This window comes from Pseudorasbora parva, chromosome 4 (genome assembly GCF_024679245.1).
Source record: "Pseudorasbora parva isolate DD20220531a chromosome 4, ASM2467924v1, whole genome shotgun sequence".
Classification (NCBI taxonomy): domain Eukaryota; kingdom Metazoa; phylum Chordata; class Actinopteri; order Cypriniformes; family Gobionidae; genus Pseudorasbora; species Pseudorasbora parva.
In genome coordinates, this window is record NC_090175.1 from 5,867,674 (window position 1) to 5,891,783 (window position 24,110).

Here is a 24,110-nt window from a genome sequence, read left to right on the forward strand (position 1 = left end):
GCAGTGCACTTAAAACTACTGAGAGGTCCCAAGAGGGTACGAGAGGAGCCCGAGGAGGATGTAGTCTCCTCGCACCCCTCAGGAACCTAATGACCAGGTCATGCTTACTTACCGGTTTACCATCCAAGAGGTCATGGTAGGTGGTTATAGCGGCCACATAAACCTTCAGGGTGGAAGGAGACAGCCTTTGATCCAACCCTTCTTGGAGAAATGAGAGCACTGACACGATCGGCATTTCCAGGGGTCTTCTTGGCGAGAAGAACACCAGCTGATGAAGAGGTTCCACTTCAACGCATAGGCCTGTCTCGTGGACTCGGCCCGAGCGTAAGTGATGGTAACCACCACCGGAGGTGGTAGGATACTCAAACCTGCCGCGTCCCGTCCAGGAGCCACACGTGGAGGTTCCAAAGATCGGGACGCGGGTGCCACAGGGTGCCGGAATCGGCCAGGGAGGGGCTGTCACAAGGAGTACCAGTTCTGGGAACCAGGTCTGAGCCAGTCGTCGAGATAGTTCAGGACGCGAACCCCTTGCTGCCTGAGTGGCGCAAGGGCTGCCTCTACAATATTCGTGAAGACGCGAGGGGACAGAGCTAGCCCGAATGGGAGTACAGCATACTGATATGCCCACCTCTTGAACGCAAACCGCAGGAATGGTCTGTGTCACGGAAGGATGGACACATGGAAGTACGCGTCCTTCAGGTCGATCACTGCAAACCAATCGCATGGACGAACGCAAGGGCTGCCTCTACAATCTTCGTGAAGATGCGAGGGGACAGAGCTAGCCCGAATGGGAGTACAGCATACTGATATGCCCACCCCTCGAACGCAAACCGCAGGAACGGTCTGTGTCATGGAAGGATGGACACATGGAAGTACGCGTCCTTCAGGTCGATCACTGCAAACCAATCGCATGGACGAACGCATTCGAAAAGGCGTTTCGCAGTCAACATCCCGAACAGAAGACTATGAAGGGATCGGTTCAGGACGCGGAGGTCCAGGATTGGCCATAACCCACCGGATTTCTTCTGTACAATGAAGTAAGGGCTGTAGAAGCCAGACTTCCTTCTCGGCTGGAGGGACGAGCTCGATTGCGCCCTTCGCCAGTAGGGTTGTGAGCTCTGCACGCATGACAGGTGCATTGGCCCCCACCATGGTGAACCGGACACCCCGGAAGCGGGGAGGAGCTCGCGCGAACTGAATCGCATAGCCGAGCCTGATGGTCCGTGCGACCAAGCAGGACAGTCCCGGCAGCTGAAGCCACGCTCCCAGGGAGTGTACCAACGGGGTCATACGGAGCACCGGTGTACCCTCGGTGGGGCAGCGAGGCAGTGTTACCGGCCCGGACTCGGGTGGCATAGCGGCCCGGTGTCGGGGCACTGGTAACGACTGCGCCCTGACAGAGGAGACCAGGGAAGGACTCGCGTTCCACTGGGGTCTGCTCTGAGAGGAGGCTGGCGACAGAGAGGGACGAGAGCGGCGTGGCCCGGGGGCGGCGCACACTGCCGTCACCGGTCTCTGGGCACTCAGGGATGGGTAATCAGTTCTTTCTTTACAAAGGGTGGACAAAAAAGACCGGGGGAAGGAGCGGACCTCCCACCGTCCCCTGAAAAGAACTGCCCATCCCAAAGCTGTCCGAGTCAGGAGTGCCGCTTAGCCTGGGGTTCAGCAGGCTGCGGGGCTGGCGCGGACTGGGGCGTCTTCCTGCGGCGCGCTCTGCTGCGCGGCTGGGTGAAGGCTGCTGCTGTGGCCACGTGGGAGGGGGTCGCAGGAGGTCGCCCTGGCGGCGAGGAGGCTGAGGCAACTGTGTCGGCGACACTTTAGGTGCAGCAGCGGTGTGTTTGATCACCATTAAGTGTTTGATGGCCTCAGTCTGCCTCTGGGGACGGCCAATAACTGTTGGGTGCAGTCCTCAACCGTGCCGCCGATAAGGCCAGCCTGGGATATGGGCGAGCTGAGGAGGCGGGCTCACTCAGCCTTCCCACATCGACCAAGTAAGGCCAAATGTCTTTCCCGGACCACAGCTGTGGACATCTCCTGACCCAGGGGGCGTGTAGTCACCTACGCCGTCTTGGGCGGGATCGGTGGCGGCACGCAGCTCGTTAGCCCTGGATCAGCTCTGTCCTCGTGCATACGCATCGGGGCGGCAGCTTACCCCGTAGCGCTGCTGGACTACGCCACCGAAGTAGTCCAGCCAACGGGTTTGGGAGGGAGCTTAGGATAGCCTCACCGCATCAGGTCAAAGCACTCAGTGGACACCGTAGTGTGCAACAGAGCATCTGACTGAGGGGGAGGGACCCCAGTGTACCCTAAGGCCGCAACCCCTCAAAGGCAGAGAAGGCGGAGGAGGCCCCCGAACGGTTACTTCATGTAATGAAGACAAGAGGATCTCCCGGACCGCGTGCACTCCTCATGCATCTCGGGAGCGAAATGGCACTGGGGGCGAGGCCCGCAGCTGTCGGGTGCCACCTCTAAAAACCAATCGCCCAACCGCGAGCACTCATGACAGGGCGGAGTTCCACACCAGCCCGAGGCTCGCAGCTGCCCGAGATAACATGGCTGTCAACTCTAGGTCAGATTCTACAGTTCTACCACACAGAGATCATTGAGTCTCGACCACAGCATCGCGATGCTCATGTTCCCACAGAGGGAACACAGCACATCCACAAACACTGTCCGAATGTGCTGGGCCCAAACACGTCGAGCAGTGAATGCGTCCCAAAGACAGCAACAGATGTCGACCGCACCCGGAAGTGCGTGGGCAAACCGTTGAAAAAGACGTGCCACACGCAAGCTCTTTTTGTGAGATGTGATATAAATTGACCATGAAATAAGCAGGATAATCAATGGCTATATGTGCTTTAAATGATTTTAACGCAGTTCAAGTCAGCCACTTATTTGACTCCATTTCATGTTATTAAAAAAGTTTAATGCACATATAGCCATGGATTATCCCTTTCTGTGTATGTGTGTGGGGGGGGCATGTTTTTGTGACATATGAGGACACAAATGTGTATAATGACATGGATATGACATAGGTATTACAAGGAGAGGGTGAAATATGAGGACATTGGCCATGTACTCACTTTTCAAAATGCTTATAAATCATACAGGATGAAGTTTTTTTAGAAAGTAAAAATGCAGAATGTTTCCTCTGATGGGTAGGTTTAGGGGCAGGGGCAGCGTAAGGGGATAGAAAATATGGTTTGTACAGTATAAAAACCATTACGCCTAAGGTATTCTGGTTGGTTGCTAGGGTGTTCTAGGTGGTTGCTAGGGCATTGCTAGGTGTTTGCTAGGGTATTCTGGGTGGTTGCTAGGCAGTTGCTAGGGTGTTGTAGGTGGTTGCTATGGGGTTGCTATGTGGTTGCTAGGTATTCTAGGTGGTTGCTAGGCAGTTGCTATGGTGTTCTGGGTGGTTGCTATGGCGTTGCTATGTGGTTGCTAGGGTATTCTGGGTGGTTGCTAGGGCATTGCTAGGTGGTTGCTAGGTATTCTGGGTGGTTGCTAGGCAGTTGCTATGGTGTTCTGGGTGGTTGCTAGGCAGTTGCTATGGTGTTATGGGTGGTTGCTATGGTGTTGCTATGTGGTTGCTAGGATATTCTGGGTGGTTGCTATGGAGTGGCAGCTTCCCATAATGATACTTCAAAATCACCTTGCCAGTATGAATGATATAAACCAACCCCCATGTCTCTATGATTTTCTAATGCAGAGATCTAAATGGTTGCTAGGGTACTCTGTTTGGTTGCTATGGAGTGGCACCATCCCATATTGATACCCCAAAAGCTCCATGCCAGTATGGATTATATAAACCAACCCCCATTCTTCTACAACATTCAGATGTGACGATATCCACCGTGGATTTGGGTTGCTAGGGTGCTTAATAATGGTTGCTAGGGCATGGCTAGGAAGTGTTGAAGGTGATTTATGATTGGGCGTTGATGCCCTTAGTCAAACAAACCCACCCACATGTTTCTATGGCACTTCTATCCAAAGATATCCCTTTGATCTTTTTTAATGGAAGTCTATGCAATCATTTGCTAGGGAGCTTTAAACGGTTGCTAGGGCATGGATTAATAGCGTCACAATGATCCTGAGATAGTGATTGGTTGCCTGAGTAGATTGAGCCCGCCCCTTGTGTCTGTGACACTGTGAGCCAGATGGTCAATACAAAATCCCTATGGGATTTAACATTGTAGGTGAAATAAATACATTTAAAAGAGCGACCCTCCCCATTATAAGTCTATAGGAAATTTAGCAAATTTTGGGGAGCTCTATTGCCCCAAGGGTAAAACTTACTCTCTATTGAAATGTATGTCCTGAGAGATCCTGTCAGACTCTTCAAATTTCATATAAGCAACGAGTGTTTCCGAAATCCTTCCTCAGAGCTATGATTGGTCAAAGTTTTCGCAATGTTAAGTCAGTGGCACTTTTCGGCTACTTTTTTGCCCCCGGGGCAAATATAGCACCCCTGATCCCTTTGAAGAGATATAGCACACCATTCCCGAATAATCCGCACAAGGTTGTCTATGGAACCTTAGCAAACGCCTCAACACAACTTAGCAGCAGTGCCCCTAGTTTAGCCACGGCAAGCACCACTCACAATTTCTTCAGGAATTGTACATCCCCATATGTCACAAAAACAAACGTGTGTGTGTGTGTGTGTGTGTGTGTGTGTGTGTGTGTGTGTGTGTGTGTTCTCAGTCAAAACTCATTCCTTCACTGATTCATACTATAGTAACTATGGTTACTGCTGATTGGCCATCTCAGTTGCCAGGAGGATGCTCCTTTGACCAATAGAAACCTCTTACCACACACCTACCTCTTGCCACGCCCATTTCTCAAAGCTGCAGCTACCCCTGTCTCTAATAATGAGGGTGAGCAAAAAGACTCAACACAAACTGTAAAAAAATACACTGTCAATATTAGTAATAGTCATCATTTTTTAAAGTCAGAATGGTCGGGAATTCAAAACGTTTCACACAGAGAGGTAATATAGGCTAAAGTGGACTTTTCTTTAAAGTTCTACCAGAAAGACTCGGGGAGAAATATATTAACAATAGTGCATTTATTAACAGCTCAGCAAGCTGATAGTGTACAGAGTCATTTTGGCGTAGGCCCCGTCCGAAGAGCATAATCCGAGGGTCTCGGATCTGTATTTCCTGCCTGAAGACGAGGGCAGGGGCGCAGCCGACCCCCAAAATGGGTGGAGTGTAAATCCACCGGGACGGGGCCCGCCAACCCCCAAAAGTTGGTAAATGATTATACCCACCGGTCTAAAATCTTGGGATTCCTGAAATAGAGAATGAAGTTATTATATAATAGAAGTAAAAAAGGAGAAAGATACCTATGGCTTAGAATTTTTTTTTTTTTTTTTTTTTTTTTTTATACATACAAGACATTTGCCAGTTCACTCATAGGAACGCAGAGACGAGGTCTTATTGGATCATCCGAACGGCCGCCTTGGCGGAATAATAATCAGGCCTCATTTCACCACACAGACGAGGTGCATTTAAAAAAAAAAAATTTTTTTTATATTATTATATAACATTTGCCAGTTACTCCTAGGAAAACACAAAGACAAGGCCTCATTGGACCATTTGAACACAAGGCCTCATTGGACCATTTGAACACAGAGATGAGGCCTCATTGGACCATCTGTACAGCCGCTATGGCAAAATAATAAATGGGCGGCATTCCACCACACAGACGAGCTGCATTTTTTTATTATTTTTTTATTTTTATTTGCCAGTTCACTCCTAGGAAAACACAGAACAAGGCCTCATTGGACCATTGAACACAGAGATGAGGCCTCATTGGACCATCTGTACTGCCGCTTGGCAAAAATAATAAACAGGCCGCATTGGACCACATAGACAAACACAGAGACAAGGCCTCATTGGACCATTTGAACAGCCGCTTTGGCAAAAGTAATAAACAGGTCACATTGGACCACATATAGCAGGCCACCTAGGGCCGTACAACACAAATTCTGGCCTCATTGGACCACATGGCCTTTATAGACCACAGAGACGAGGCTCTGATGAGCCACATGGCCTCTACAGACCACAGAGACGAGGCGTCTAAGCCACAACGGCTGCTAATGCCACATAGAGACGAGGTGGACTGGACAGTACATGAACGAAGCCACTTGGCTAGATGAAAACAGGCGCTTCCTTAATAAAGCAAAATGCTATGGGTCTAAGACCACACATAACCTATGCCCCGAGGGGCGACTGGCCAACTTGGCATCTTTTAAGGACGAGACCAAGCCACTAGGGCAACACATAGACAGACCACGCAAAACACCGGCATCTAAGCCACATTGAACATATGCCCCAGAGGGGCCACTGGCCGATTAGGCATCTTTTTGAAGGACGAGGCAAACATATGCCACAAGGCGCCAAGCCCCACATAAACACAAGGCCCACGTGGCCACAAGGCCACTAATGCCACACATAGACAGACATACTTAAGACAAGGCTACTAGGCCACATTTAACCATGCCATGAAGGCCACAAGACCACGAGACAAGGCCACATTAGGCTACACGGTCACAGTAGACCACACAGAACATAGACCGTTTCCTCGGCCATGATTCCACATTTAGACAAGACCTACAGACGACGGCTGTTAAGCCACACGAAACATGGTCATGAAGGCCGGACGTGGCACGAGGCAATATGTACCATGAGACTGACATAGAGACTAGGCCCCTTTTCTTTGCTGGGCCACAAGGCTACTAAGCCACACTGAATGAGGCCAACGAGACAAAAGCCGCTAGGCCACATTTAACCATGCCATGAAGGCCACAAGACCACGAGACAAGGCCACATTAGGCTACACGGTCACAGTAGACCACATATAACATGAATATCGCATTGAATATATGAATTTATTTATTTATTTTATTTATTTTTAATTTATTTATTTATATTTATTCATTTATTTTTATTTTATTATTATTATTATTATTATTTTTTTTAATTTATTTACTTATTTATTTCTTTTTATAATCGAACATGTAACGAAGGCACAACGGTTGCTACAGCCACATAGAGACGAGGCCACATTGAACAGAGCCGTTAGGCCACACATTAGATGACTAGAGAGTCGTTGAGGAATGCTGGCTAGAGTAATATAACGGGATGAATAATAACTACACCACCACCAGTAGTTGCATAGAAATTTACCTTATAGTACTGTAGAGCTTGCTGAGCTTGAAGAATGGTGATAGAATCTGATCTTCTGTATGATTTGAAGGCCGAGGAAGATCACCTACCCAGATGCTTGATGGCTGGCATGGGGATTCCTCGTTCAGCTGGTGTAGTAGCTGCCCCAATTCTGAATGAGGGCCGGTGTAGAGAGAGGGGGATAGACTACAGCTTTTAACGACAGAGTTTAAATGGTTCTGACCAGCCTTTGAAAGAGGTGCACCGTTAGGTAAGATGAAGAGAGGGGCAACGTTAGAAGTTTTAGGGCGGATTTTAAGAATTTTAACCATAGATGTAAATGGCAAAAATTATTATTGATTTAAGGGAAAGATAAGGTGACGCCGGAGCTTTGAGCGTCGTTTTTGAATGTTAAAGAATTAGAGTGAAGCAATTGGGAGAGAAACAATATCAGAAAAGGAAATGCCGCGAGAAGGATCGAAAATATTAGGATCATAAGAGAATTCACCTGGACGCATGAACCGTAAAAAGCAGCTAGTACACTGATACTAGCAAGATATTGATGTTAAGGGAAAGAAACCGTTGCGGACGGAATTTATGAATTTATGCAACAACGGCAGAGTAATGGGCAGACATTTATTGATCTGTTTAATAGAGGATTTAGCTAGGCCTTAAGGAGTAAACGAATGAAGTTCGGAGAAGAGAATTGGAAAATTAGGATTATTTATTTTTGCTTAGAATTGAATACCTGCGAGGAGCCGGCGGATGGAAGTTTTTTTTTTTTTTTTTTTTTTTTTGAACGAGAAAGGAACACGGTCGAAATTAAAATGGGAAATACTGGAATTTGGAAGGCTAAACAGAACATAGAAAAGCTGGCAATGCGGACGTGTAAGCTTGAAGTTGTAGGAGCGACACCTTAAGACATATTGTCTAGCCGAAGTAGCATATCATTAAATTTAATTAATCTGTGCTAGGAGAGGACAGGGTGTTGGGAACGGATTAGGTAGTTTTAGATTCCGTCTAAAACTGGAATCGATCGATAGAGCGCATCAGCAATAACATGGCAGTGCCATGAATATATTTCGAGCTTCAATGTTAGGATTACGACGACGGATTGCCAGATAAACCGTCTCACTAAAGCTTACTGGAAAGGCGAGATGATCTGCCTTGTTAGTGAGGGCAACCGTGCATTGTTTTCGCAGAACATCGAGATGCGTGGACGAGACTATGAATGGCCCCAGATCGTGCTAGCGACGGCTATGGGGTAAATGTCGTAGAGCGAGAGCAGACCAATTCGGTTGAGGAAGTTGCAAAACTGCAAATGTGGTCAATTTTCTTTATGAAAAGACGAACGGATTCGTTAAAATAGCGCAAGGAAAGGATTGCTAATTGACTGCGTGTAGCATTTACTGCTCTGTTTAGGAATCTAAGCATGGTTTATATTCAGTGGAAAGAGGTCACCGCGGAGTGAAGCTGTTTTTTTTTTTTGTTTTTGTTTTTTAGTAGTTGCTTACATATTTTGTTCACGTCACAAGTAATAATATCAAGTATAACTAAATAATTGTCATCACCTGTGTACCTTAGCCCACTCTTCTCGACGTTTCCTGGTGGTTTATAGACGAGTACTCGGATTCACCCTCTGTCGTTTTAAGAATAGCATGACGGCGAGCGCGTCAGGTAACGTCTCGTCCGATTGGGGAGGAGCGCGCGCAGTCTCGGAGGCTCACGCTGCGGAGCCAGCAAAGTATGAACTAGCTTAATGTGTTCAGCTCCTTGGACGGCCTTGCATCTGACTAGCCTGCTTGATGTCATGATGATGAGCGCTGTGAATGGAACATGCCAGTTTTTTTTTTTTTTTTATGTTTTTATTGAACCACCGAAAGGCGAACGAGCAATTCCGTGATGGTAACGGACCAGACTAAACTGGAGTTGTAAAGCGAGAGGAGTGGATTTGGCTGAGAAGGTTTGTGATATTCGTAGAACAAGTTTCTCCTGTACCTTCGGTTAGAGTCAGCCATTAAAGCTAATTCAGATCTAACTATTCCCTCCGATCAGGAACCTGGCCCAATATGGCTACGTAAAGCTGAATGCGATGGCTAATCGCCGAATTAACTATTCCGGTTATCTGGGATCGTAAATTATGAGAAGCACTGCCACGTCACCACGTTCTGGGTTCTACCATTTCTGTCAACGGCAGACGATGGAAGCAGAAGTGAAGCCAAGTTAATATCCTTACCTTAGACAATGTGCACTCTAATAAGAGGGGACACTGCAGCTGGAGACAAGATGCCTACCGGAGACTAAGCTGAGCTGAAGATAGTTAAAAGGAGGAGTTCCAGGTGTGGCAGAGCATCTTGAAATGTTGACTCCTCCGGTTGAAGAACGTTTAGATGGCTGAAGTAGAAGGCACGTCCAATGTAATGCTTAATCCGATGGCTGGGGGAGGAAGCTGGTGGGTTGCAATACGTTAGTGGCTGGGACCGAACTCGGAGTTATTAAAAGAATGTTCGAACTCGACGTCTTTGATTCCAGGGTCTTGACTGCTTGAAAGAGGCTTTGGATGTCTTGGAGAATTGAGCATTAAAGCTACAAGCTGTGTAACTTTTATAATTATTCTTATCTCTAGCTTAGTTCTTCAGAATATGTGCTCGATGATGCATATTTACTTATTGAGGTTGGTGCGTAGATTTCACTTCCTGCCGACTTGTTGCGTCTGCCGGGTGAAGGAGCGGTTACTGGCTGTGAGAAGCAGGTTCTGGTGGATTAGTCAGAGTATTAAGGCCAGGTGCAGTAGGTACGCGCTGGATAACTTCGGCTGATGGGATACCGGTAAGCCTTCATGGCTTGATAATGCCTCCGAAGGCCCTACAGAGCCTTTATACCGTGAGCATGAGAATATCATTGGATTAGAGTGAAGGCATTAAGTGACGTAGTAATTGAGTCTTCCCAGCAGAACTTATGCTAAAGCTTTCATATCTCAGTAATAAAAGGGGAGAAAAAAAAAGTCCATCAGTCTAAAGCTAAAAGAGCGTGTGTTAAACCGTCAGTCGTTCAGTTGCTGTTGATCTGATGAGCTTCAACACGGTAAGACAAACACACTCTTACTTAAATGAAAACTGATGATTATTTCTATAGATGAAGCTCATATAACACATGATTCCTGACATGAGAAATATCTTCTGTTCATCTAATGATCAGTTCATTCACACACACTGATGTTGAGCATTAATAATCTCCAGATGTGCAAAGATCTCACTAACACTAAGGGTGCATTCACACTTGTCATGTTTGGTTCGATTAAAACGAACCCTGGTGCGGTTGCTCGGTTAGTGCGGTTCATTTGAACATATATGAACGCTGCCACCCGAACTCTGGTGCGCACCAAACAAGCGGACCGAGACCGCTAAAAAGATGGGTCTCGGTCCGCTTCCAAACGAACTCTGGTGCGGTTCGATTGATATATGAACGCAACACGGACCAAAGACATGTAAACGGACCAAAAACCGGACGTATAATGTCACAAGATGCGACGCATAATGCAGCTGATTTGACGACGCGGAAAGATCGGTGTACGTTATCCAAAATGAGTAACTTTAACGTTAGAGGGCAAACGTAGAGCAACGAGGAAGTGCCTCATCAATATTTGGTCAGACGAGCATGTTTCGAAAATGCTAGAAAAAACACACAAAAAGCATACCTGGCTCTTCTCATCAAAGTTCCTGTGTTGCCCATTATTAGCAGGTACAGACGACAGAACGGCCGTCTCTTTTGCACAACGGAGGAAATCCTGCTGCTGTTTTGAATGTTTTGAACATTTTATGAGCTCTTCATGAGTTCTCAGCAGGTAAAAATAATGCAACATGTACACGCATAAAATGATCGCGTTTAATCCAGCACACAGCGTTGTTTTGAACATTTCATGAGCTCTTCATGAGTTCTCTGATAAAAAATAATGCCATATGTGTTAAACGCATAAAATGATCGCGTTTAATCCAGCACACAGCGTTGTTTTGAATGTTGTGAACATTTCATGAGCTCTTCATGAGTTCTCTGGTAAAATAATGCCATATGTACACGCATAAAATGCCCGCGCGTGTAATCCGCACACAGCATTGTTTTGCATGTTCGGTAAACGAGCTCCTACGTCATATAAACCGACCAATCAGGTTGTGACCATCTCCCTGTGCCTCTGGTTCGGTAACTTTAGGTTCGCTGTTAAAATTGCCGTGTGAACGCTAAGCGGACCAGGACTATTATGTTTGTTTTTGTTTTTTGGTCTGGACCAAACTAACCAAACGAACCGAACTACAAGTGTGAACGCACCCTAAGAGCTGTTTAGGGTGATGAACATACACTGTTTATGAGTATATGAGTGATGTTTAATGCTGTATTATAGATGTATTTTATGCTGATGTCGGTCAGAATGACTCCTCCTCTTCCTCTGATCTTTCTGCTCATGATTCACGGTGAGTCTCTGTTACATTCACATTACAAACACTCTGATGTTTTATTGCATTTTATTTTTAAAGACCCAATAAAGAGTTTTTCTGTGCTATTGATGTCTTTCTTTTTGAAACAGGAAGTTAGGTTGTGTAGCATCAGATAATTTATATTTTTGGCCTTTCATAATGAATATGAACAAAAAGTCTCAAAATGATTTGTCATTTGTTGCATTATATTTGAGAGAGCATCATGATGTCCGTGGCTGATTTCTTTGCTCTGTTTTCACACGTCTGTCTCTGTTCATTTCTAATTTTCTACAACACCCTCATGAAGCTCATGAACTAATTCACACTGAGATACTTTATTAGATTTTAAGAAGATAAGCCTGTGATTTTTCTGTTATGAACTATCATTTACATACAAATATAGTCATGCTTTCCTGAGTTACAGTTTAATAAATTCTGCTTTTCAGGGGTTTCTAGTGCTGATTGGGGTGTGAGTTACAGTCCTTCACACATCTGTGCACTAAAGGACTCAACAGTGATAATGAGATGCTCTTATATATACCCTACTGGACATCAGATCATGAAACTGTTCTGGGCCAAAAACGCTGTGTATGCTGTTGAGCCAACAGATCTGTCTGAGGACCCTGAATACAGTCAGAGGCTTCAGTATCTGGGAGATAAACAGCAGAACTGCACCATCAGACTGAGTCATGTGACACTGAAGGATTCACACGAGTACTATTTCAGATTCACTACTGATAAAGCTAAATGGATTGGTCATCCTGGAGTGATTCTTAATGTCACAGGTGAGTTTCATGAGGTTTATCTCTTCTTCTGTGCATTATGTTGAATAATAATCAGTGTATGACAGCAGCACTTGATATAATGTGGGTGTTGTGTTCAGATCTTCAGGTGGAGTCTCCTGAGAGAGTGACAGAGGGAGATTCAGTCAATCTGACATGTAAAAGCAGCTGCACTCTGACTGACAGAGCAACATTCATCTGGTCCAGAAACTCACAGCCATTAACTGAGAGAAGAGACGGAAACAATGAACTCCTGCTGCAGTCAGTCAGAAGAGAGGATGCAGGCAGATATAGCTGTGCTGTACACGGACACACTCACACATCGCCTGGTGTTTATCTCAATGTCACGTGTGAGTACAGATTCGTTTGTTCTTTTTAAATATTGGAGATTGTGTTTGAACGAGATGATTTAAGGTTTATTTAATTTTGTCATTTTTAGATCCTCCAAAGAATGTCTCAGTGTCCATCAGTCCATCTGGTGTAATAGTGGAGGGAGATTCAGTGACTCTGAGCTGCAGCAGTGATTCAAACCCTCCTGCTCTGAACTTCAGCTGGTTTAAAGGAGAAACGATTGTAGGATCTGAAAGAATCTACAGCATCTCAAAGATCAGCTCTGATGACAGTGGAGAATACAAGTGCAAGTCCATCAATGAACATGGAGAGAAATACTCTGATGCTGTGACTCTAAAAGTCATGTGTGAGTTTATAATATATACTGTAATATGAATCATATTCTCTATTTTAACCACATACATCTGTTTACTATCTTGTTTGTCAGTATATTTTGTCTTATATAGTGCTGTTAAACATTTGGTTTGTGTTTGTGTGTATTTCAGCCGTCAGATGTTTCTCGTCTATAGCAGGAAGTTATGTTTTGTAGCATCAGATAATTCAAAGTTTTGGCCTTTTTTTGATGAATATGAACAAAAAGTCTCAAAATTATTTGTCATTTGTTGCATTATAATGGAGAAAGTATCATGATGTCCGTGGCTGATTTCTTTGCTCTGTTTTCACACGTCTGTCTCTGTTCTTTTCTGCTTTTCTGCAACACCCTCCTTAAACTCATGAACTAATTCACACTGAGATCCTTTATTAGTTTTTAAGAAGATAAGCCTGTGATTTTTATGTTATGAACTATCATTTACATAAAAATATAGTCATGCTTTCCTGAGTTTTCACAGTGTGTTAATGATAAAACAACATTTACAGTTTAATGACTTCTGTGTTTCAGTGTTTTCTAGTGCTGGTTGGGGTGTGAGTTACAGTCCTTCACACATCTGTGCACTAAAGGACTCAACAGTGATAATGAGCTGCTCTTATACATACCCTACTGGATATCAGATCAATGAAGTCCTCTGGATCAAAGGTCCTATTCAATGGGGTAAAGGGTTTCCAGATCTGTCTAAGGACCCTGAATACAGTCAGAGGCTTCAGTATCTGGGAGATAAACAGCAGAACTGCACCATCAGACTGAGTCATGTGACACTAAAGGATTCACACGAGTACTATTTCAGATTCATCAGTAATAAAGCTGGTGGGATATGGATTGGTGCTCCAGGAGTGACTCTTACTGTCACAGGTGAGTTTCATGAGGTTTATCTCTTCTTCTGTGCATTATGTTGAATAATAATGAGTGTATGACAGCAGCACTAGATATAATGTGTGTGTTGTGTTCAGATCTTCAGGTGGAGTCTCCTGAGAGAGTGAAAGAGGGAGATTCAGTCCGTCTGACATGTAAAAGCAGCTGCACTCTGACTGACAGAGCAACATTCATCTGGTCCAGAAACTCACAGCCATTAACTGAGAGAAGAGACGGAAACAATGAACTCCTGCTGCAGTCAGTCAGAAGAGAGGATGCAGGCAGATATAGCTGTGCTGTACACGGACACACTCACACATCGCCTGATGTTTATCTCAATGTCATGTGTGAGTACAGATTCATTTGTTCCTTTTAAAGGGGTGATCAATTGAGAAATCAACTATCCCTTGAGCTTTTGATAAATAAAAGGTCATGGTAATATAATAATATTCTGTAAGTTTCAGAGCTGTTAGTCAAAGAAAAGCTTTTATAGACACCAGGCCAGGAAAACGATGATGTTCGCATCTTGACATCATCTGTTGCGAAACACCGTCTCTACAGCATGTCTAATTCAGTACCCACTCATGAAGCTGTTCGGATCACATTAGCCAGATGCAATAAACCTGCCGAAGTAGATATAAAGATATTGCGCTATTCCTGGTTGTGGAAGAACACAGTTGCTGCATAAACTTCCTTTGGATCCTAATATTAGAAATGAGTGGTTGAACTTTATTATTTATTTATTTATTTATTTATTTATTTTATTTTTAATGAAGTCTGCAAATGTCTGGTGACTGAGGAGACAAGTTGCTCAAGTTTAGGAAAAGGAATGTTGTCCCATTATTGTCTAATACAGGCTTCTAGTTGCTCAACTGTATTAGGTCTTCTTTATCGCATCTTCTTCTTTATGATGCGCCATATGTTTTCTATGGGTGAAATATCTGGACTGCAGGCTGGCCATTTCAGTGCCCGGATCCTTCTTCTACGCAGCCATGATGTTGTAATTGATGCAGTATGTGGTCTGACATTTTCATGTTGGAAAATGCAAGGTCTTCCCTAAAAGAGACAACGTCTGGATGGGAACATATGTTGTTCTAGAACTTGGATATACCTTTCAGCCTTGATGGTGCCTTTCCAGATGTGTAAGCTGCCCATGCCACACACACTCATGCAACCCCATACCATCAGCTATGCAGCTTCTGAACGGAGCACTGTTAACAACTTGGGTTGTCCTTGTCCTCTTTATTCAGGATGACATGGTGTCCCAGTTTTCCAGTCCTGAGAAGTGTCGTGGCTTTGTCACTCAGTGCACCCTAGTATTTCAACTCCAACCTGGAAGCTTCCCCACAGAGAGCAGCAAGGTGGCCTACATCATCACCCTTCTCACTGGCAAGGCATTAGACTGGGCCTCAACTTTGTGGGATCAACGGTCACCATTAACTGCAAACAGCAGCAACTTCATTACTGAAATGAGGAGGGTCTTCCACCATCCGGCATGCACAGGAGATGTGGACTACCGTTTGCTTCGACTCTCTCAGGGCACTCGGAGTGTGGCAGAGTTTGCCATTGAGTTTCGTACCCTGGCTTCAGAGAGTGGATGGGACCAGCGAGCCTTGAAGGCCACATTCCACCAAGCCTTGTCTTCTGAACTCAAGGATGAGTTGGCATTTAGAGACCCTTCTCCTGATTTGGAATCCCTCATCGATGTAGCCATCCGAGTAGATCATCGTCTCCAAGAACGACAACAGGAACGACGCCGAGAGACTGGTTTGTATCGTCCTCAGGAATCCTTATCTGTTGAATCCAAATACTGTTGCACCTCCCTGGAAACCCAATGATCTGGAGGAACCGATACAGCTTGTTAGAACTAAACTAACCCAGACAGAAAGGGATCGCCAGATGAGGGAACAACGCTGTCTGTACTGTGGGAAGTCTGGCCATTTTTGATCAAACTGCCCTGAATTGTCGGGAAAAGCCAGTTCTCGTCCAGGAAAGGGGGAAAAGCCAGTTCTCATCCAGGAAAGGGGGAACTGGAGCGAGAGTGGATATCTTCCCCCATCCTGCAACCTCTGGGGTCACGGTTTAAGCCACCATCGTCCACAACAACAAGCATCACCAGCTTGGTGCTTTCATTGATTCTGGGGCTGTTGAAAACTTTTTGGATCTAGATGTAGCCAAGCGCTTGGGAATTCCATCGGTGCTCCTCTGGAAACCTCGAACCATTACGGCGCTAGACGGCCACTATGAGTACCAGGTAATGCCCTTTGGCCTGGTCAATGCCCCAGCTGTCTTCCAGGCGTTCATAAATGATGCCCTACAGGAGATGCTGAACAAGTTTGTTTTCATTTACCTTGACGATATTCTGATTTTCTCAAGTAACTATAAGGAACACGTTCAACATGTTCGACAGGTCCTGTCCCAGTTACTTAAACACAGCCTTTTCGTCAAGCTTGAGAAGAGTGAGTTCCATGTGTCTTCAGCCCCATTTCTTGGCTTCTCCGTTTCCAAGGGCAGTCTCCAGATGGATCCTGGCAAGGTTCATGCAGTGCAAGAATGGCCTCAGCCTTGTTCTGTGAAGCAGGTACAATGTTTTTTTGGGTTTGCTAATTTTTATAGGAGGTTTATAAGAAACTTTAGCTCTGTTGCAGAACCTCTTTCCGCACTGACCAAGAAGTCTGTCCAGCCATTCACATGGACTGAGAAGGCCAACCAAGCTTTTAACAAGCTGAGACAACTCTTTACGTCTGCTCCCATCTTAACCCTTCCAGATCCAGAGTTGCCCTTTGTGGTGGAGATGGATGCTTTAGATGTGGGTGTAGAGGCAGTCTTCACCCATGTGCTTACCTGTCTCGTCGACTTACTGCAGCAGAGAGGAACTATGACATTGGAAACCGGGAGCTTTTGGCAGTAAAGGTGGCGCTGGAGGAGTGGAGGCATTGGTTGGAGGGGGCCAAGCATCCATTCCACATCTGGACAGGCCATAGAAACCTTACCTACATTCGGGAGGCCAAGAGAATGAATTCCCGCCAGGCACGTTGGGCTGTTTTTTAACCGGTTTGACTCTGTTCTTTCTTACCACCCAGGTTCCAAGAATTCAAAACCAGATGCACTGTCAAGGCAGTTTGATTCCCCAGAGGAGGAGTCCAGACCGGAACCCATCCTACCTACCTCCAGAATAGTGGCAGCTATCCAGTGGGGCATTGAGGCTGAAATTAAGAAGGCCCAACAGAAACAGTTGGTTCCAGGTAATGGTCCACCAGGACGTCTCTTGTACCTAACCGACTACGCTCTGATGTGTTACAATGGGCACGTAATTCCCTCCCCTCTGGTCATCCTGGAGCCACTAGAACTTGCAAGCTCATCCGGAGAAGGTTTTGGTGGCCAAAGTTGCAAAAAGACGTCCAGGATTTTGTTGCCACTTGTACTGTATGTGCCCAGAACAAGGATCCTAGAACCCACCCTCAAGGGCTACTGCATCCTCTACCTATCCCTAAACATCCTTGGTCACACATATCTCTAGACTATGTCACAGGGCTATCGAAATCCCAAGGTAATACAGTCATTCTTGTGGTGGTGGATAGATTTTCTAAAGCTTGTCACCTCCTGCCATTACCCAAACTTCCCACAGCAAGCCAGACTGCAGAGCTCCTAATGCAGCACGTGTTCAGGATTCTTGAATTTCCCCAGGATATGGTCTCCAATAGAGGGTCTCAGTTCACCTCTCGGTTCTGGAAGGCATTTAGCCGCCTCATTGGGTCTAATATTAGTCTGTCATCAGGTTTTCACCCACAGTCTAATGGACAGACAGGGAGGGTGAATCAGGAGATAGAGAAGACTTTGAAATGTTTGGTAGCAGACCACTTGGAGCTCTCGATTAGTATGGGCAAAATTTGCACATAATACTCTCTACCATTCCTCCTTAGGCATGTCTCCTTTCGAGTGCCAGTACGGCTTTCCCCCTCTTTTGTTCCCTGGAAAGGAGACAGAGGTATGTGTTCCTGCTGCTGCTCAAATGGTTCGCCGGTGTCAACGGGCTTGGAAAGAAGGCCCGGGCAACGTTACTGAAAGCCACTCAACAACAGCGGAGGCAAGCTAACCGGTGCCGACCGTTGGGACCAATGCTTCGTCCGGGTCAGAGGGTGTGGCTTGCAACCAGAAATCTTCCGCTGCGGGTAGAATCTCGCAAACTGGCTCCACGTTATATTGGGCTTTTTAAGATCCTCAGGAACCTAAATCCAGTATCTTATCGTCTGCTTCTGCCCAGGTCTATGAGAATCCACCCAACATTTCATGTCTCTCGGCTAAAGCCTGTTGTTTGTTCCTCTCTTTCCCCAGCTTGCAAACCTGTCCCAGCTGCCCGTATCCTCAATGGACAACAAGCTTACACTGTACGTAGGCTGGTGGATTCTCTTATGGTCCGTGGAAAGGTGCAGTTTTTGGTCCACTGAGAGGGTTACGGCCCTGGGGAGTGCACGTGGGTGCCTGCTCGAGACATCCTGAACCCAGCACTCATTAAAGCCTTCCATCGTACCCAAAGTCTCCTTCAAGGGAATATCAGGAGCCGTTCTTAGAGGGGAGACTCCTGTGAGAACTCATCACTGGACTGCTATTTTCCTCCTGGTCAGCAGGTGGCGCTTCTCACCAGACTCCTACTAAACACTACCACTCATTATGCCTGATATGGGACACCTATGTTTTGCCTATTTAAGTGGATTTGTAACATGCTGTTTTGTTCAGTCTTGAGCCTGCTACCCGTTGTCAGCCGCAAGCTAAGTTTGTATTTATTAATGTTTTTTGTACCCTTGTGTCTGTTTTGTTTTTCTCTGTTTTTTGGAAGCCAGGCTTCCTTTGTTTTGTTGCAATTTTCTTCAGTAAAGATTGTCTTTGTTTGAAGTTTAAAGACTCCTTGCTTTTGCCACCTCTGCCCTTGGATTCATTAACTGGGGACTTAGCTCAGTCAGTAAACCCAGAGCCTTTGAACACTAGAGACCAGGGTTTGATCCCCACCTAGAACAGGCCCGTTACATCTGTTCAATGAGCATTAACTTTGCCAATTCCAGTAGTGCAATAACATGTTTGATTCTACTTTTGTTTTTCTAGCAGCATACAGTCTATTATCTGCAACATAAGTCAAATATAAACAGGTCATTTCTATACTCTAATTCATAACTTTATTTTAAAAGTGAACTTAAATTAAAGCACATTCCACATATTATAATAAATTCACCATGTGTTATAGACTAAATAATGTAGGAAAATTTGTTTAATTTATTCAGGTAGATTAAAAAAAAGTAGAGTGTGTAATATTGTTAACAGTGTAGTTATGTGTAATGAAATTGTTATTAAATTACAAAATGAATGTAATTGTATTACTGTGGTAAAATGTGGTAATTCAGTGAGTTACTAATTATATTAAAAGGAAATTGCTTTGCATTGATAAAGTAATCCAAACCACATTTATAATGGGTAACTTATAACAGTAAGCGATTACATTTCATTTACAAAGTAACCTTCCTAACACTGAATGCATGTGAGATTCAAAGCATTCTTTTTGTTGTGTGACTGTGTGGAATTTCTTTGAATTGCCATGCATTTAATTCTGTTTCCTGTCATTCAAATTCAAATTCCTGCGGGGTCGAGTCAATTAAATTCAAATTCGAATTCATGAATTGAATGGAGGCTAATTCTGAAATTCAGATTTTTGCACAAGCCTGATAATTGTGGAGCTGTTTCATCCTCCTCTGCTGAGATCTTCAGAGATTGAATGTCTTCTTTTATCTTCAGTTGATTTCATCTAAGGCTGTTGCTGAAGTCAGTTTTAGTTATTTTGTTTATCATTTCTTCGGTGATTCTGCTCATTATCATCAGGTTTTCATCACTAAATGCCAATCACTTAATTATCTCCTCTCTGAGAAGTGGGAACAAATACTCTCTGAGCAGGGTTGATTTAACACTGGGGATTTGCTGTGTTAGATTCTGCAGAACATGTCAGCATCTTTATAATGATTTTCTTCCATAATTAGCTGCACAAAAATGTTTTATGATCCTTGTCACAACTGTTTTTAGACCCACCCAAGAGTGTCTCAGTGTCCATCAGTCCATCTGGTGTAATAGTGGAGGGAGATGCAGTGACTCTGAGCTGCAGCAGTGATTCAAACCCTCCTGGTCTGAACTTCAACTGGTTTAAAGGAAGAAAGTTTGTAGGATCTGGAAGAATCTACAGCATCTCAAAGATCAGCTCTGATGACAGTGGAGAATACAAGTGCAAGTCCATCAATGAACATGGAGAGAAATACTCTGATGCTGTGACTTTAAATGTCATGTGTGAGTTTATTATAAAACATAAGTTTAGGGGTGTCCCCGACTAAGGATTTACACATTCGAATCATAATTTTCGAATCTCTCTATGGTCGACCAATAGTCGAATCATATGTGTGTGTGTAAACCATAGACCAGAAAAAAATAAACGGTATAAACGGGTTGGGAAGGGCAGGACACTAGTCAGTAGGAGGCTAAGACCATTTTTATTTTACTTTACACACGGCACACAGCCAACACTTTTAATAAAGTGATCAAAACTAGGCTACACTACACATTCGTAAATTAACCGTTCACTCATAACATTTAAATGCCGCGATCGAAACACAGAACATCACACAAATATATAAAAGAACATTTTGATAAATAAACCTAAAAAAAAAATACCTGCCTTGAGAGGAAAAGAACACTTTGAGTGCGTTTATATGCACATTCTTAAGCTGATTGTGTCTGAAGGGGGGTCGCCCACCGGACTGAAGCTCAGCGCCGTCTCTCACACCAGGCAGACGTAAACATTATATCAGCGCAAGCTCAATTTTGAATCGACTTCTGACAGAAGAGCTGCACGATGAGTGTATCTTGTAGCACAGGGTGAAATCAGTATGTGCATTCACGATTTGAGGGAAATATACATTTAATCGCGCGGACAGCGCGTCGAATGCCGCCGTCGGTGTATTTGTGTTTGATTTTTAAAGGCGCACGCGTCCGGTGCGAAGCTCAGTGCCCTTAAAGGGGCGATCACTCAGCGCCGCAACACGTCTTTATAACACTAATATTGAGCACACCCATATTGCCAAAATGGTATGATCCTCGTTTCATAACACCGGCGAAGATTCGACCATGAGATCAGTGATCGAATCCGGTCCTGCATATCGATGCATCGAATCTTCGACTATTAGGGGTCACCCCTACATAAGATGCTGTAGAACATTTAAGCATGTTTATTATGATTTCATCAATAATTAGCTGCACAAAAATGTTTTATAATCCATGTCACAATAAATGTGATGATTGTTTTCAGACTCACCCAGGAGTGTCTCAGTGTCCATCAGTTCATCTGGTGTAATAGTGGAGAGAGATTCAGTGACTCTGAGCTGCAGCAGTGATTCAAACCCTCCTGCTCTGAACTTCAGCTGGTTCAAAGGAGAAATTATTATAGGATCCGGAAGAATCTACAGCATCTCAAAGATCAGCTCCGATGATATTGGAGAATACAAGTGCAGATCCATTAATGAACATGGAGAGACATACTCTGATGCTGTGTCTTTAAACGTCATGTGTGAGTTTATTGCAAAACGTCTCGGTTACGTATGTAACCCTCGTTCCCTGAAGGAAGAAAACGGAGCAGTTACGTCAGTACTGACGAAATGGGGGTTTCGCTTAGAAAGCCAGCTGCCTTCGATCTCAATCACAACGATCCAATGACATGAAAATGTCATGGGTCTGTGGAATTTGCATAATGCAACTCCGCCCCACCCCGTGGGTATTGGCGGCGTTGCATTGCAGTCACGCATTTTTGTTAATTACTGAGGAGCCGAGGCAGACCACCTCGGCCATACCAGCGGTACAGCGGATGTGGCATTGGGACGTAACGTCTCCGTTCCCTTCCTTTAGAGAACGAGGGTTACATACGTAACCGAGACGTTCCCTTTCAGTCAGTACACTCCGAGTTACGTCAGTATTGGCGAAATGGGGGTCCAGTCTAATTACGTCACAGCCCGGGTGAAGGCTGCTGCTTGTGGTGGAGCGGGAGGGGTGGGTGCCGCAGGAGGGCAGCCTTGGTGGGGAGCAGGCTGAGGCACCTGGGATGGTAGTGGAGCGGGCACAGCAGCGGTCTGCCCGGGCAGTATGTGCTTGATGGCCTCGGTCTGTCTCTGAGCGGCCGAGAACTGTTGGGCGAAGTCCAGCCTGGTTTACACAGCCAACTCCCAGCCGGGGAGATGGGGGCGTTCAGGAACCGTGTCCTGTCAGCCTTGCGCATCTCAGTCAGGTTGAGCCATAGGTGGTGCTCCTTGACCACACAAGTGGACATCACCTGACCAACAGCTCGTGCCATTGTGCAAAGTCGGTGGCCGCACGCAGCTCCTGCATGAGAGCAGGGTCAGCCCTACGCTCTTGCTTATCTCTGAGCACCTTCACCTGATGGACTTGAAGGAGGGCCATAGAATGCAAAGCGGACGTGGTCTGCCCCGCAGCTCTATAGCCTTGCCCACGAGAGTGGATGAGAACCTACAGGCCTTTGAGGTGTGCTTTGGGTCGTCACGCGGAGGCACTCTGCGGACAGAGTTGCATCTCAACAGAATGCTCCACAGATACCAATCATCGAGCCTCAAGTGCTCGGGACATGGCAGAGGGTTCCACTCAAGCTCTATGCTCTCGGCTGCCCAAGCTAGCATGGCCGTTAGCTCTGGATCAGACTAGGGCAACGCTGGGACTCTCGAGGGAGGCAACACAGCTGAAACCTCATCTCCAGAGGAATCAAGCCTGCCTTGTGACGCAGCGATCGACATGGCGTCATCTGCCGACGCCCCCAATTAGACACTGGGCCCAGGACAGGACACACCAGCGCCTTCATCTGGAAGCACCACGGGCAGTGTTGTGGAGGGGGGTGTGGCCCGACGAACATTCATCGGGTTGGTCCACACCGTTACCCTCAGATCACCCTGACCTGCCTCTCGAGGAGCCATCAGATTGGGGTGTGGTAGAGGGGACTCTTCCTCCTGTACGGAGATCACTGAGTCTCGATCTTAACACAGTGATGGTCATTTTCTCGCAGTGAGAACATGACACATCCATGAACAGTCGCTCTGTATGCACTAAGCCCAAGCATACCGAGCTGCGCTCATGCCCGTCAAGCAGACTAACCTGACGACTGCATCCAGGAACGGAGCATGGGCGAGACATCTTTTAAAAGATGTGCCACATGCAGCTCTTTTAGAGAGGAGTTTTTTCTCAGGCAGAGTGCTAAGGGAGAACACACAGACCTGCACAGACTACTGCACAGATCAACAGGATTGCGGAACTTGCTGGAATGTGCCGTATCACCAACACTATGGGGAGACACTTGTGTTGAAGAGAGATAACGTTTAGGAAGGCAAGTTGAAATCTGCTCCGAAGCATTAACATAAATGCGTGACTGCAATGCTACTCGTTTATACCCACACGGTGGGGTGGAGTTGCATTATGCAAATTTCACAGACCCATGACATTTTCATGTCATTGGATCATTTTGATTGAGATTGAAGGAAGCTTGCTTTCTAAGCGAAACCCCATTTCTCCAGTACTGACGTAACTCGGAGTGTACTAACTGAAAGGGAACACAAGATGCTGTAGACCATTTCAGCATGTTTATTATGATTGTAATCAATAATTAGTTGCACAAAAATGTTTTATGATCCATGTCACAATAAATTTGATGATTGTTTTCAGATCCACCCAGGAGCGTCTCAGTGTCCATCAGTCCATCTGGTGTAATAGTGGAGGGAGATTCAGTGACTCTGAACTGCAGCAGTGATTCAAACCCTCCTGCAGAAATCAACTGGTTTAAAGGAAGAAAGTTTGTAGGATCTAGAAGAATCTACAGCATCTCAAACATCAGCTCTGATGACAGTGGAGAATACAAGTGTAGATCCAGAAATGAACATGGAGTTAAATACTCTGATGCTGTGACTTTAAACATCTTTTGTAAGTTTATTATAACATCACAAGATGCTTTAAAACATTTCAGCATGTTTATTATGATTTTCATCAATAATAAGCTGCACATTTTTTTTTTTTATAATCCATGTCACAA

The 24,110-nt window shown here is 45.3% G+C and overlaps 1 protein-coding gene across 1 annotated transcript in view; it reads left to right on the top strand.

Annotated features, from left to right (window-relative positions):
• Positions 1–24,110, top strand: part of LOC137072744 (sialoadhesin-like) — a 37,169-nt gene that overhangs the window by 7,690 nt on the left and 5,369 nt on the right. The window contains exons 3-11 of the mRNA XM_067440667.1: positions 11,566–11,635; positions 12,085–12,423; positions 12,522–12,770; positions 12,860–13,117; positions 13,652–13,999; positions 14,098–14,346; positions 20,066–20,323; positions 21,339–21,596; positions 23,747–24,001. Of these exons, the coding sequence (XP_067296768.1) occupies positions 11,566–11,635; positions 12,085–12,423; positions 12,522–12,770; positions 12,860–13,117; positions 13,652–13,999; positions 14,098–14,346; positions 20,066–20,323; positions 21,339–21,596; positions 23,747–24,001 (2,284 nt within the window). The remainder of the gene's footprint in view (positions 1–11,565; positions 11,636–12,084; positions 12,424–12,521; positions 12,771–12,859; positions 13,118–13,651; positions 14,000–14,097; positions 14,347–20,065; positions 20,324–21,338; positions 21,597–23,746; positions 24,002–24,110) is intronic.